The following is a 12,572-nucleotide window of genomic DNA, read 5'->3' on the forward strand; positions in this document are numbered from 1 at the left end:
ATTTAATAATATTCAACTGTATATTCCAAAGAATATTTTGCTAGCATTAATGTTCAGGGTGAAGTCTTATACTAACCAGCAAGCATAAAAAGCAGATAGATTTGAAAAACAATAAAACTGGTTAATAAAAAAATCAGCATACTTACTAGATGATTTCCGTTGGCTTGAGTTGATTTCTGCTGCTGTTCAGTGCCATTTGAATTAGCTGTCTTATACGTGTAGGCCACCTGTGGAATGAAGCTTGCCTGTTTTATTGTAGCTATAGGTCTGAGGCATGGAACACTGCTTTGATTCGAAATGGCAACAATCGTGGGAAGTTTTGTGGTGACTGCAGGAATTGCAATATTTATAGGTTTGGCACTTGTTGAGTTTTCTTCATTAGTATTGTCATTTTCTTTTTGTTCTTTCTTTAAACAAGACAAGTTTAAGGGCTCCTCTTGGACATAATGAACACTGCTGTGGTAAACACTGGTTATAGTGGGTCTTTCAAGCCCTTCTTTTTGCTGCCTTGGAAGAGATAAGTCAAGGGGTTCTAGCTGTAAATCCTCTTGATTGCTATCTGGCGTGTTCAGGTAGCTCTGTGAATTTCTAGAAGATGCAGAAGAAAGATTCAGTGGTGATGGAGAAGGAGTATTACTCCTTGAAGTTTCTGCTGTTGCATTAAGTGGTACATTCACGATTTGAGATTCAGCCAGCTTATCACTGGCTCCTACATTTGCAGAGTTCCCTTGTACATCACCAGGTGATGAATCTGGATGACTGATGAACAGCTTTGGTTTGATCTCCTCATTGTTTGGCGAGGGAGAAGAGGGACAAGATGGCTGGACTGAAATCTGACTAGTCTGCATTTTCTCAAACCATTTTTTTACCTTTTCTAATGGTAAGTTTACAGCAACTGAAATCTTTGCCAATTCCTCAGATGTTGGTTGTGCATTCAATGCATAATATGCTTTCAGAAGTGACAACAGATTCTTCAATGGCTCTTGATCTGAAGAGATATTCTCTTCTGTTGATACAGAAGCTCCGGGGAGGTTTTCAGGGACCTTAATACTGCTTTCTCCTGAAGGAGCTTCAGTTTTTAATTGATAGTGCTTTAGCTCATGAAGTGCATTTAGCCCACCAGGGCATTCGTTACAAAGAAGGCAAGTGTTATTAACCCCTTCTGCACTTGTCTCCGATTTCTCAGATTTAACTGTGAGGTCTTCTGGTGGCTTTTCATTTGTACAACTGTCTGTTCGATTAGGAACTTCCTTTTTTAAATTTTGTGGCACAGCTTGGAGCTGACTTGGCTCTAAGCTATAGTTGATAATGATTTTGGTTGTTCCATCCTGATCAATCAAGGGAAGACTAATTGATGAAATGAGGGAATGACTGTTTTGTTGTACAGATCCAGAAGAGACCGTTCCTGGTTCTTTGGAAGGGAGAGTAACATGATTGTTTTCTAATACTGCAACTTTAAGAACATTCTGAATGTCACTTAAATTTATGCTAATAGGAGAAACCAGGCCTACAGTTGGCAATACAACAGCCTGAACCACACTTTGTGGAGAAGTTGTAACTTGCACTGGGGTATTGCCAGTAAATCCTCCATTTTGGAAAGAGCTTGCACAGTTGATACCAGAGGTCACGACCATAGTTTTGTATTCATAATCCACAGGCTCAGTTTTGATTTGGTTTATGGCAGGCTGTTCCTGTAAAGGTTTATTGTTTTCTAGCTTATGACGAAGTTGTGTTCTAGCAGGGCTATTGGTTGAAGGAGAAAGGGACGGAGAAGTGCCTTGAGGTGTCTTGATTCCTGAACGTGCTCTACCGTTAAGTGATATAAGCCCAATGCACTTCTTACTACTGATGTGTGAACTGTAAGAGCCTGAGTGGGAAAATCGTTTCTTGCAGTTAGAGCATTCATATGGCTTCTCTCCTAAAGAACAGAAAGGGAGAGAGTTAACACAATTCAGATAACATTTTGTTGAAACGGAACTGTACTGGTGTAATAAATGTCTTCAAATGCCTAAAGCAATTATCTAGTCTGAGTTCTTCAAAAATCCACAATAATGGGTTGAGATGTAGATTATAAATTAAATCATTCATTATGTCAGTGCTAAAAAGATTTAAGAAAGCATTTAATTTAAACACATCAGTAAAAATGTAACTCAAGTTTGTATTAAAAGGACTCAGAAGATGTCGAGAGTATAAAATGAGCTGCTAGCAAGTGATGGATGTGGGTTTGATTTCAACATTTAATAGAAATTTAGGAAGGTACATGGATGGAGGACTATGGTCTGGATGCAGGCCGATAGGCCTAGGCAGAATAATAGTTTGGTATGGACCTTGCGGCCAAAGGACCTGTTTCTGCACTGCCGTGTTCCAAGACTTTATGACTCAGTGCATCAGCAAAGATGAAAAAATCCAAGAGAACAATAATTCAAAATAAAACTACATACAAGATTTCAATTTAGAGCACACTTGCTTTTTTCCTATAAGAAACTTACTTATATTCCATTTACTAAAACAATAGTATGCATCTCTAATTATGTCTATTAGATCCTGCAGACTTGGGCTATTATTGGACAATGAAAAGATGTTGGAATAATAAAAATAAAATATTGACATGGAAGGGATAGAATAGAACAAGTGCATGGCATAAATCAGATTTGCATTAAAAAAAAGATTATTTAATGAATATTAAGTGGAAATGTACGTGCTCTACATTTGTTCCAAGCAGAGAGTTCCAACGTAGTATAAACTGGTTTAATGTGGACTCGAAATTAACGTTGATAAAAGAACAAATTTGTAGGCAAATTGTCAAGTGCAAAAAAAAAATGCAGAGCAAATGGAATACCCCAATATGATCATGTAAAATGTCAGGTATAAATGGCACAGTATTCTAATTTTCACAGAACTTTTTTTTTGGCCTAACAATTTTCTTTGGGGGGGGGGGGCTGAAATTCTGAAATTATGTAACCAGGTGACCGTTGAATATCAATCTTTTATTGTTTAAAGTGCACTTAAATATCCACCACCATAATGCTAAAATACCTGCCTGTGCCTTTAAGAGGAAACACTGAGATCATTATGCAAACGTGGAGTTGCAAGATTCTAGGAAGGATAAATGCTTGTCGTATGGTAAGGGAAGATTTTAGTGAGTAAGGTGTAGGCGCTGGATAGCATGCTTGTGTGAATTTCCTTATCAGCCTAATAGCAAGTGAAGAGAACTCATTTCAGGGTCTAGCCTATAGGTATTTGGAAGTTAAACATGTGCCAAACTGAGCAATTCTCTTAGTTAAGATTAGATGAACTTAATCATATCTTTGTTGTTGTAAGGTACAAGGTTGGTGGAATTCTAATGCTGTTTGTATTGCGCTTTTTTTTAAAAGAATTGCCACTGCCGTATTGGTTTTGTACATTGTTCTATTTATTTTTATATTGCATACATAACAAGGGTGTGGATCGAAATTAAACTGAGATTTTAACAGTAGGAACAATGTTTGTTTTTAAATTAATTTTGTCATTTTTGTTTTGATCTTCTCTTTCTGCATTAAATCTAATACAGATAAAGGTATTAAAGACCCGAAAAAGTGTTTGTTGTCCCGTGTGTATATTTTCCCCAGGCTACAAAATTTATATTTAGGAAATGAAGCTGGGCAGGTGGAAGAAAGTGGAGTTTCAAAGTGAGATCATTTTTGTAGCAGTGACTATAGTTCAGATAGATTTAACTAAGTTATGGGGGAGAAAAAGCAGAAATATAAACAGAAGTAAAAGCACAAAACTGGAGAAAAACAAATTTTATTTCATAATGCTGACAAGCAAAGGTGGATTAGAACAGTTGCTTAGAGGCTTCAGAACAGGCCAATGGGAAGCTTACAAAAAGGAGATTCAAGTGAGTTCAGGGCAAATACTGTACATTCCCCACACAAACAGAAAATGAAGAGGGAATCCAACAACCCCAGAAGACAAAATACAAATAATGCAAGATAAGGGGAAAAAAGGTAAACTGCCATCCTCTGCCACCAAACTCATAGTTCCCTTACTCCACACTGCTCCTTTCTACCTCCTACCCAAGATCCACAAAACTAACTGTCCAAACAGGCCCATTGTCTCTGCCTGATTCTGCTCCATTTTATCTCACTTGGTTCAGTCCCTTCCTATGACACTTGACATGCTCTTGAGCTCAACAACTTTCAATTCCCTGATTTCGACCACATCACTTTCAACAAAAGACCCAAACAATTCCCTTCCACTAGCACCCTCCTGTTTGGCAGAATTAGTCCTCAACCTCACAAATTTCTCCTTTTTCCCCCTTCGCTCCCTCCCATTTTCTCCAAATTCAAGAGCGCCCGCATGAACCTCAGCTATGGCTACCTTTTTGTTGGCTACATAGAGCAGTCCATGGTAATGCTCCATAACTCTTCCTGCATTATAATGATAACTGCATTTATGTTGCTTCACACACCCATGCTGAGCCTTCCAATTCCATCAATTTTACCTCCAACTTCCACCCTGCCCTTAAAATTACTTAGTTAATTTCAGCCATCTCTCTCCCCTTTCTCAATCTCTGTCTCCATCTCTGGAGACAAACCATCTATCAACATCTTTAATAAACCTACCGATTCCCATGGCTATCTTAACTATACCTCTTTCCACCCTGTCTCCTGTAAAAATGCAATTCCCTTTCCTCAGTTCCTTCATTCCAACCTCAGGGTGATGCTTTTCTGTTCCTGTTCCAACATGTCAATCCATGGCTTTCTCTTCTTCCACAAAGAAGCTCACCCTTGGTGGAGGAGCAGCATCTCATATTGCATCTAGGTAGCTTCTGTTTAATGGCATGAATATCAATTTCTTCTTCTGTTAATTTTTCCCCCTCTCCCTTCCCTCTTCTTCTAATACCCACTTGGGTCTTTTTCCTATTTTTCTCGCCTGCCTATCCCTCTTTGGTACCCCTCCTTCTTCTCTTTCTCTCATGATCCACTCTCCTCTCCTAGCAGATTTCTTCCTCTCTGAACCTTTACTTTTCCCACCCACCTGGCTTATCTATCACCCTCTAGCTAGTCTTCCTTCTCTTCCATCCATTTTTTTCATTCTAGCATCTACCCAACTTCCTTTCCAGTCCTGATGAAGGGTCTCAGCCCAAAAAAGTCGACTGTTTATTCATTTCCATAGATGCTGCCTGACCTGCTGAGTTCCTCCAACATTTTGTGTGTGTTGCTCTGGATTTTCAGCATCTGCTGAATCTTGTGTTTTAAAAAAAAAAGAAAGCTTTTGTTAAATGGAAAAACCTCAATACTCCAGAAAACTGAGATGAGTGTAGAAAGTGAAGTTCGGAAAGTAAAGAAAGTGTATAAAATTACGATATTCTACAGAAAATAAATGTAAAATAATATTTTCTTGATCTGAGCAGACTAAAATTATTCCCTCACATTTTTAAGTAATTGGCTGAAGGATTAAGGGGAGATTAGGAAAAAATATTTTCACCTCGAAGAGGGTTAGGTTGTGAAAGTCTCAATCTGATTGAATGGTGATGCAGAAGCACTTGCCATATTTAAAAAGTACTTGGATATGCACTTGAAACAGCATACCTATAGGTTGCAGAGTTAATAATAACAGATAATCACTTGTGTTTCTCATTTCCACCTTTTTTGTGCATCAGGAAATTTTATCTAGCTTTTCAGCTAATCGTTGTCACCTTAAGTTCACTTTGTGCTATCAGATGCATTCCTTTGTTCTCAATTCTCTTCCACCCTTTCTCTGCATCTAAAAACCTGTACTTTGTAACCTCAGTCATTATTGATCGATTATTAAACTGAAACAGAACATCTATGAATGCATTTTGAAATGCATATGTTGCATGAAATGAACAGAGGGACTTCTGTGAAGAATAAACATGCGCAGAAGAGTTTTGCCAAAAAGTTTACTTCTGTACAGTCCATTCTAAACAGTTGCACACGCAGGTACATTAAACTTTGACTGGAATGTGAAGAAGTACCTTTTCCACTAGTACTCTCTTAGCCAATTGATTTTTAGTCTTTTAAGCCAAAGTTATAGCCAATTGTAAAAGGAGTAAGACAGAAAAACAAAATAATGCTGTGAGTTAGCTAAGCTTACATTAAGGACAGAGCAGTAATCTGAGAGAAAATAGTTAACAAAACAAGCAGTGGTGGATTGAGCTCTAAATGTCAATACATCAAAGCTGGCAGTCTCGAAGAATGAAGGTTTAAACACAATAATATTTTCTCATCTATTTTCTTTTTCTCACCACAAATCCTAACAGATTCCAAAAACTTTCTCAGATCATCATTAAATAGCATGACCATAAAAACAAAGGAAATGTCGCTCTCAAGAAGGATTCATGTAAATTGAAGATTTCAAATGGTTATATGTGGTGGTGTGGAGATATGTTTCTACCAAAGGAGGGGCAAGGCGCTCCTTCCTTCCATGTCACCCTTGGGCAAGGTGTAGCATCTGTTTAGCCCTCACCCACCCCCAATCAGGGTCACATGAAGCCATGGGAGCAGGTGGTAGATTGTTGTACGAGCAACTGGTGTGTATCACAAATCCTGGTTATGTGATCACTGATGTCAGACGGACAATCTCTAAAGTAGTGGTCACCAAACTTTTTAAGCCCAAGATCCCCTACCTTGGCCTTAGTGAAAGGCGAGATCAACCCCAGATCAATTAGTTACACGCATGCGCACCGGGGCAGAAAAGACCAGAAGTAAAAACCCTGCAACCCAGAAGTAGAAATAATGTTTAAACACCAGGGGTATGCACCCTTTTTTGCACCGCGGACTGGCCGGGGGGAGGGGGGGTGTTAGACATGATGGAAGTACAGCGATACTCAAAGCAGGTTCCTTATGTTCAGTCTATTCTGCAATTTAGTTTTTGCGCTCTTGGCATTAGCTTCTGTCCTGCGCTGCTCACGTTTTTTCCGCTGATAAAACTCAACGAATTTGTCTTTAAATGCAGGGTGCTTGGACTCAAGGTGCCGAAGCAGTTTTGAGGGCTTCATTGCCTCATTAGACAACCTCCGGGCCCGAACTCCAGCCTCCCTCCCGCCCGCTGCCAGATGCCTTGGCCAGGTGCAGCTGGTCATGGGTGGGGTGAGAAAACAAGGTGAGGGCCGGAGGTCCCCGTGCTGGGGCCGCAGTCCAGAGAGAGCGATTGACTGAGTGAGGAGTGCAACAGGGTGCGCCCCCACCTGCTTCATAGGATCTATCGGCCGACAAAAGTTTGCTTCAGTAGATCGCAGCGCGGTAGCTGCTCTGCTACTTAACGAAACCCTGAGCCTGAATTAGGTCATCTGCGAATATTTTAGCACCGGGTTCCCCACGAACATTCGGTGTAGTAAACAGGTTCAGAGGTGGCGCCCATCTGTCTGCGCTCCAGGCCGGGAGCACCGGCACTTCCCACCAGCCGTGCGAGGTGGCCAGTGATCTTCTTTCTTTCTTTCTTTTTTTTTTTTTTCGGGATCTACTGGGGAAGTCTCAAAGATCAACCAGTCGATCAAGATTGATGGGTTGGTGACCACTACTCCAAAAAGTATTGATAATGGCTGGGGTTACCTGTCTTATAAAGACACTGTCTAGAAGGCAGCAATGGCAATGGCAAACTACTTCTGTAGAAAACCTTGCCGAGGACAATCATGGTTGTGGAAGGACCATGATCTCCTATGTCCTAGCACATAATGAACTAACAATACGGTTATAATAAAAGAGCAGACACCATCAGATCTTCAAATTTTATGATAAAGCACAGAAAAATAATAAGATCATGGAAAACTTAAATGTATTCTATTCAGTTACTCATGCCTTCAGTAAGTGATATCCTGAATAATGCATCAGTACCATAAATATGCTCATTTGAAAAATCTTTGGTATTGGAGGCTCGTGTTCAAGGTTTAGAAAGCTCAACCAATTCCTAAAATCAGAATCTAACATACTTTTCATCAATAACCAAATATTCTAAATCTATTACAGTTGAATCTGGAGCTATGCCAACGATCAAAATGGAAAAAAAGGCATCTGGAATTAAAAAACAATACATTTTATAATTGAAGAATGTCTTTTGACAGGTAAGAGAAAAGGGGGAGAAAATGCACACAAGAATTGTATACTCTCAATTATGCTCCTCACCCCAGCTGAACTCTAACTCACTTGATTACAAAAGGAAGTGACAACAATAGGTAAAACATCCAAATTGAAAAAAACTTCAGAACACCAATCCAATCCAAAATGACAATGCTTTTATAGATTACATTTACCATTTGGATCATTCCAACTATTGTGTTCTAGATAATTTATATCTGTATTTATCCGCTGTTGATTTCAGAAAGAAAATTCAATGAGGAAACAAATATTTCTGAAGGAAGTTGATTATCACTTTGTGATATAAGGGAGCACAAAAAAAAACAATGGAAGATGGGAAGTGTGCTTGTAATTGTTAGATTAAGTACTTTCCACAACAGGACACCTCTTCTACCACCTGTATGCAGCAATGAAACACACAAAAAATGAACTTACCACTGTGGATGCGTAAGTGCTCCTTTAAATGATGCTTGTATTTAAATGCTTTTCCACATTCAGTGCATTTGAATTTCCTGTTTCCACCCGTCTGTGTTACAACATGGCGCTTTAAAACAAATAAGCTTTTATTAGTGTATCTTGCATGTTCCAGAAAGATTAAATAGGCAACAAATAAACAGATTTGCCAAAAATGCCTTTTACATGTTTTAGACAAGGTAAAAGTTGATCACAAAAATTAATCATCTTTCACATGCCTTGAGTTATGAAAAATGTCCTGTAGGATTATGAAGTACTGAAGTTTTTCTACTGGCAGGGCTAGCAGCTAGGAGAAGCAGCAGTAGTAACTATTTATAATGTCACAGTTCAGGCAAACGTGAGGTTTTCATAACCTTCCAGCAACATACAGAAGGCAAACTCTAGTGACCATTTTGAAGCAGATGTCTTGAGATGGGAGTGTTGCTGCTGAGGTCAAAGTGCAGGCTTTGGTGAGCATCTGTTCAAAAATTTAGAGCCCATGGGATCCAGGACAAGTTTTCAAACTGGACCCAAAATTGTCTTGCAAATGGTAAACAGAGAGTGACGGTAAAGGGTTCTTTTTGTGATTGTGTGCCTGTGACTAATAGGGCCTCACAAGGGTCAAGTTTTAAGTGAATGACTTAGATATTGATTTAGAATGCAAGATTAATTAAGTTTCTGGATGACTCAAAGATTGGCAAAACTGATGAGAGCATGGAAAGTAGTGTTATACTGCAGGGATATTAATGTTATGGTGAAATGGGCTGAAAAGTGTTAGACAGAGTTAATCCAGACAAATGCAAGGAAATATATTTTGTATGAATGAGATTAGAACATATAACATGAATAGTAGAGTCTCAGGGACTTGAGGAACAGAGTGACCTGAAAGTAACTTAGATAATATGGTAAGGAAACCATTTGGGATACAAGTCTTCATTGACTGAGGCACTACATATAGGAGTAGTGAGGTTATGCCTCACCTTTATAAATCCCTGGTCAGTCCTCACCTGGAGAACTGTGAAAGTTTTTAATCACCAAGATACAGGAGATGGTGCAGAAGGGATTGATCAGGATGTTGCATTAGATAGAGCAGTTCAGTTCTGAGGAGAGATTGGAGAAGTTAGGTCTGTTCTTCCTAGAGGAGAGGAGGTTGAATGGGAACATTATTGATGTATATACTGCATTATGAGGAGTAATGCTGGGTAGACTGCAGGAAAATTTGTCCCATATCAGAGGCTGATAAAACTAGAAGCTATGGATGAGCACAAGGTGGAAGGGATTTGGACAGGATGCGAGGGCAACCTTCTTCACCAAGTGAGAAGTACCTGTAATGCACTGCCAGAGAGTGGTTGAACCTGGGTTGCTGACAGCATGTACTGCCTAGATGAACACTTGAATTAGATAGAAAAGGAGAATTGTCCAAATTTTGGAAGATGGGATTAAAATGAACAGTGCTCACGGGTCAACACTGATGAGTCAGGTTGAGCAAACTGATCCCACGGTGTATGGTTCAACTGTATTTTTCAGCAACACAAGTTAGAGACTCATTAGGTTTGGTGAAAATTCAAATGAGGAACAGTTTGGTTACTGCATCAGCTACCATTTATTTCTGCTTCACACTGAATTACTGCAAGTAAGTACGGGAATGTGGCGACAGCCGACATTACATTGCATGACTTGCCAGCAGGATCTTAATGAATACATCCATACTCTACATATAAATGCTAATGTGTGAATTTGAACAATGCAACTACTTGCTGTTTTAAAATATTATTTCAAGTTTAAGTAACAATACAGAGGAACTTGAAAGAAGTATATTTTAATTAAAAACACAAAATGCTGGCAGAACTCAGCAGGCCAGACAGCATCTATGGGAGGAGGCAGTGACAACGGCTCGGGCCAAAACCCTTCATCAGGAGTGAAGTAACATGGGATGGTCAAGGGGGGATAAGAGGTGGGGGGAGGGATAAAGGAGAGAGCTAGGAAGTGATAGGCTGGAGGGAAATGGGCTAGGGGGAAGGTGGAGAATTATGGGAAATAAAAGAGAAAGGAAGGTAGGACTGGGGGGAGATTATAGTGAGGGGGGAAAAGAGAAAGAGAACCAGACTAAAATAATAGATAGGGATGGGGGTAAGGGGGGGGCAGGGGTATCAACGGAGGTCTGTGAGTTGGATGTTCATGCCGGCAGGTAGGAGGTTACCTAGGCGGGAGATAAGGTATTGCTCAATCGACCTGCGTGTGGCCTCATCTTGACGGTAGAGGAGGCCATGGACAGACATGTCGGAGTGGGGCCTACCTTTCTTTCTCTTTTATTTCCCATAATTCTCCACCTACCCCCAGCCCATTTCCCTCCAGCCTATCACTTCCTAGCTCTCTACTTTATCCCTCCCCCCACTTCTTATCCCCCCTCCATCCCATGTTACTTCACTCCTGATGAAGGGTTTCGGCCCAAAACGTCGTCACTACCTCCTCCCATACATGCTGTCCGGCCTGCTGAGTTCAGCCAGCATTTTGTGTTTTTATTTATTTCCAGCATCACTCGTATATTTTAATTATTTTATTTAAAAAACACCTTGAATGATAAATTTTAAATCTATCAACCAGGCATGAGTTGGGGTGAAGTGAAAACAAAAGTCATCTAAATTTTCACAAACGAGAAAATCCACAGATGCTAGAAATCCAAGCAACACACAGAAATTATTCAAACAACAAGCCATGGGTAACAAAGGACATTAAGGACATCCTGAATGCTAAAAAGAGGGCGTTTAGAGATGGAAATAGGGAGGAGCTGAGGACAATACAGAGGGATCTGAAAGCCAAGATCAGGGAGGCTAAAGACAGGTATAGGAGGAAGCTTGAGTGAAAACTCCAGCAGAACAACACGAGAGAGGTCTGGAGTGGGATGAGGACCATCACTGGGTTCCAGCAAACTAGCAACAAGAGGAGCTGAAGGCAGTGTGGACAGGGCCAATGAACTTAACCTGTTCTTTAACAGATTTGACACTGTGGCCCCTGCCCATCCCCCACATGATTTATCTGTTGTCAGCCCCCCACCAACACATACTCCATTCTCCCCTCCTACCCCTCCTCTCACGACTACACATCTCCCCCAACTGAAACCTCCACGGTGGGCTTCACAGCTGAACAGGTGACAAGACAGCTGAAACGTCTCCACCCAAGCAAGGCTGCAGGCCTGGATAGTGTCAGCCCCAGGGTGCTCAAAGCCTGTGCCCCCCAGCAATGTGGAGTACTACTCCATGTCTTCAACCTGAGCCTGAGTCTCCAGAGGGTTCCTGTGCAGTGGAAGACATCCTGCCTCATCCCTGTACTGAAGATGCCGCACCCCAGTGGCTCCAATGACTACAGGCCGGTGGCATTACCTCCCAAATCAAGACGACCCTGGTCAGACTTGTTCTAGAGCAGCTCCGGCCTATGGTTAGGCCACACTTAGTCCCCTCCAGTTCACTTACCAGCCCCGACTAGGAGTTGAGGATGCCATCATCTACCTGCTGAACCGTGTCTACGCCCACCTGGACAAGCTGGCAAGCACTGTGAGGGTCATGTTTTTTGACTTCTCCAGTGCATTCAACACCATCCGCCCTGCTCTGCTGGGTGAGAAGCTGACAGTGATGCAGGTGGATGCTTCCCTGGTGTCATGGATTATTGATTACCAGACTGGCAGACCACAGTATGTACGCTTTCAACACTGTGTGTCAGACAGAGAGGTCAGCAGCACTGGGGCTCCACAGGGGACTGTCCTGTCTCCCTTTCTCTTCACCATCTACACCTTGGACTTCAACTACTGCACAGAGTCTTGCCACCTTCAGAAGTTTTCTGATGACTCTGCCATAGTTGGATGCATCAGCAAAGGAGACGAGGCTGAGTACAGGGCTACGGTGGGAAACTTTGTTACATGGTGGGAGAAAAATGTGAAAAAGACTAAGGAGCTGGTAGTGGACCTGAGGAGGGCTAAAGCACTGGTGACCCTTGTTTCCATCCAAGGGGTCAGTGTGGACATGGTGGAGGATTACAAATACCTGG

At 41.1% G+C, this 12,572-nt stretch overlaps 1 protein-coding gene across 4 annotated transcripts in view; it reads right to left on the minus strand.

Annotated features, from left to right (window-relative positions):
• Positions 1–12,572, minus strand: part of zeb1b (zinc finger E-box binding homeobox 1b) — a 137,761-nt gene that overhangs the window by 5,696 nt on the left and 119,493 nt on the right. For all 4 annotated transcript variants that reach the window (XM_059971981.1, XM_059971980.1, XM_059971978.1 and 1 more), the window contains exons 6-7: positions 8,514–8,622; positions 147–1,918 (exon numbers count right to left, since the gene is read on the minus strand). In XM_059971981.1, the coding sequence (XP_059827964.1) occupies positions 147–1,918; positions 8,514–8,622 (1,881 nt within the window). The remainder of the gene's footprint in view (positions 1–146; positions 1,919–8,513; positions 8,623–12,572) is intronic.

Source organism: Hypanus sabinus, chromosome 6 (genome assembly GCF_030144855.1).
Source record: "Hypanus sabinus isolate sHypSab1 chromosome 6, sHypSab1.hap1, whole genome shotgun sequence".
Classification (NCBI taxonomy): domain Eukaryota; kingdom Metazoa; phylum Chordata; class Chondrichthyes; order Myliobatiformes; family Dasyatidae; genus Hypanus; species Hypanus sabinus.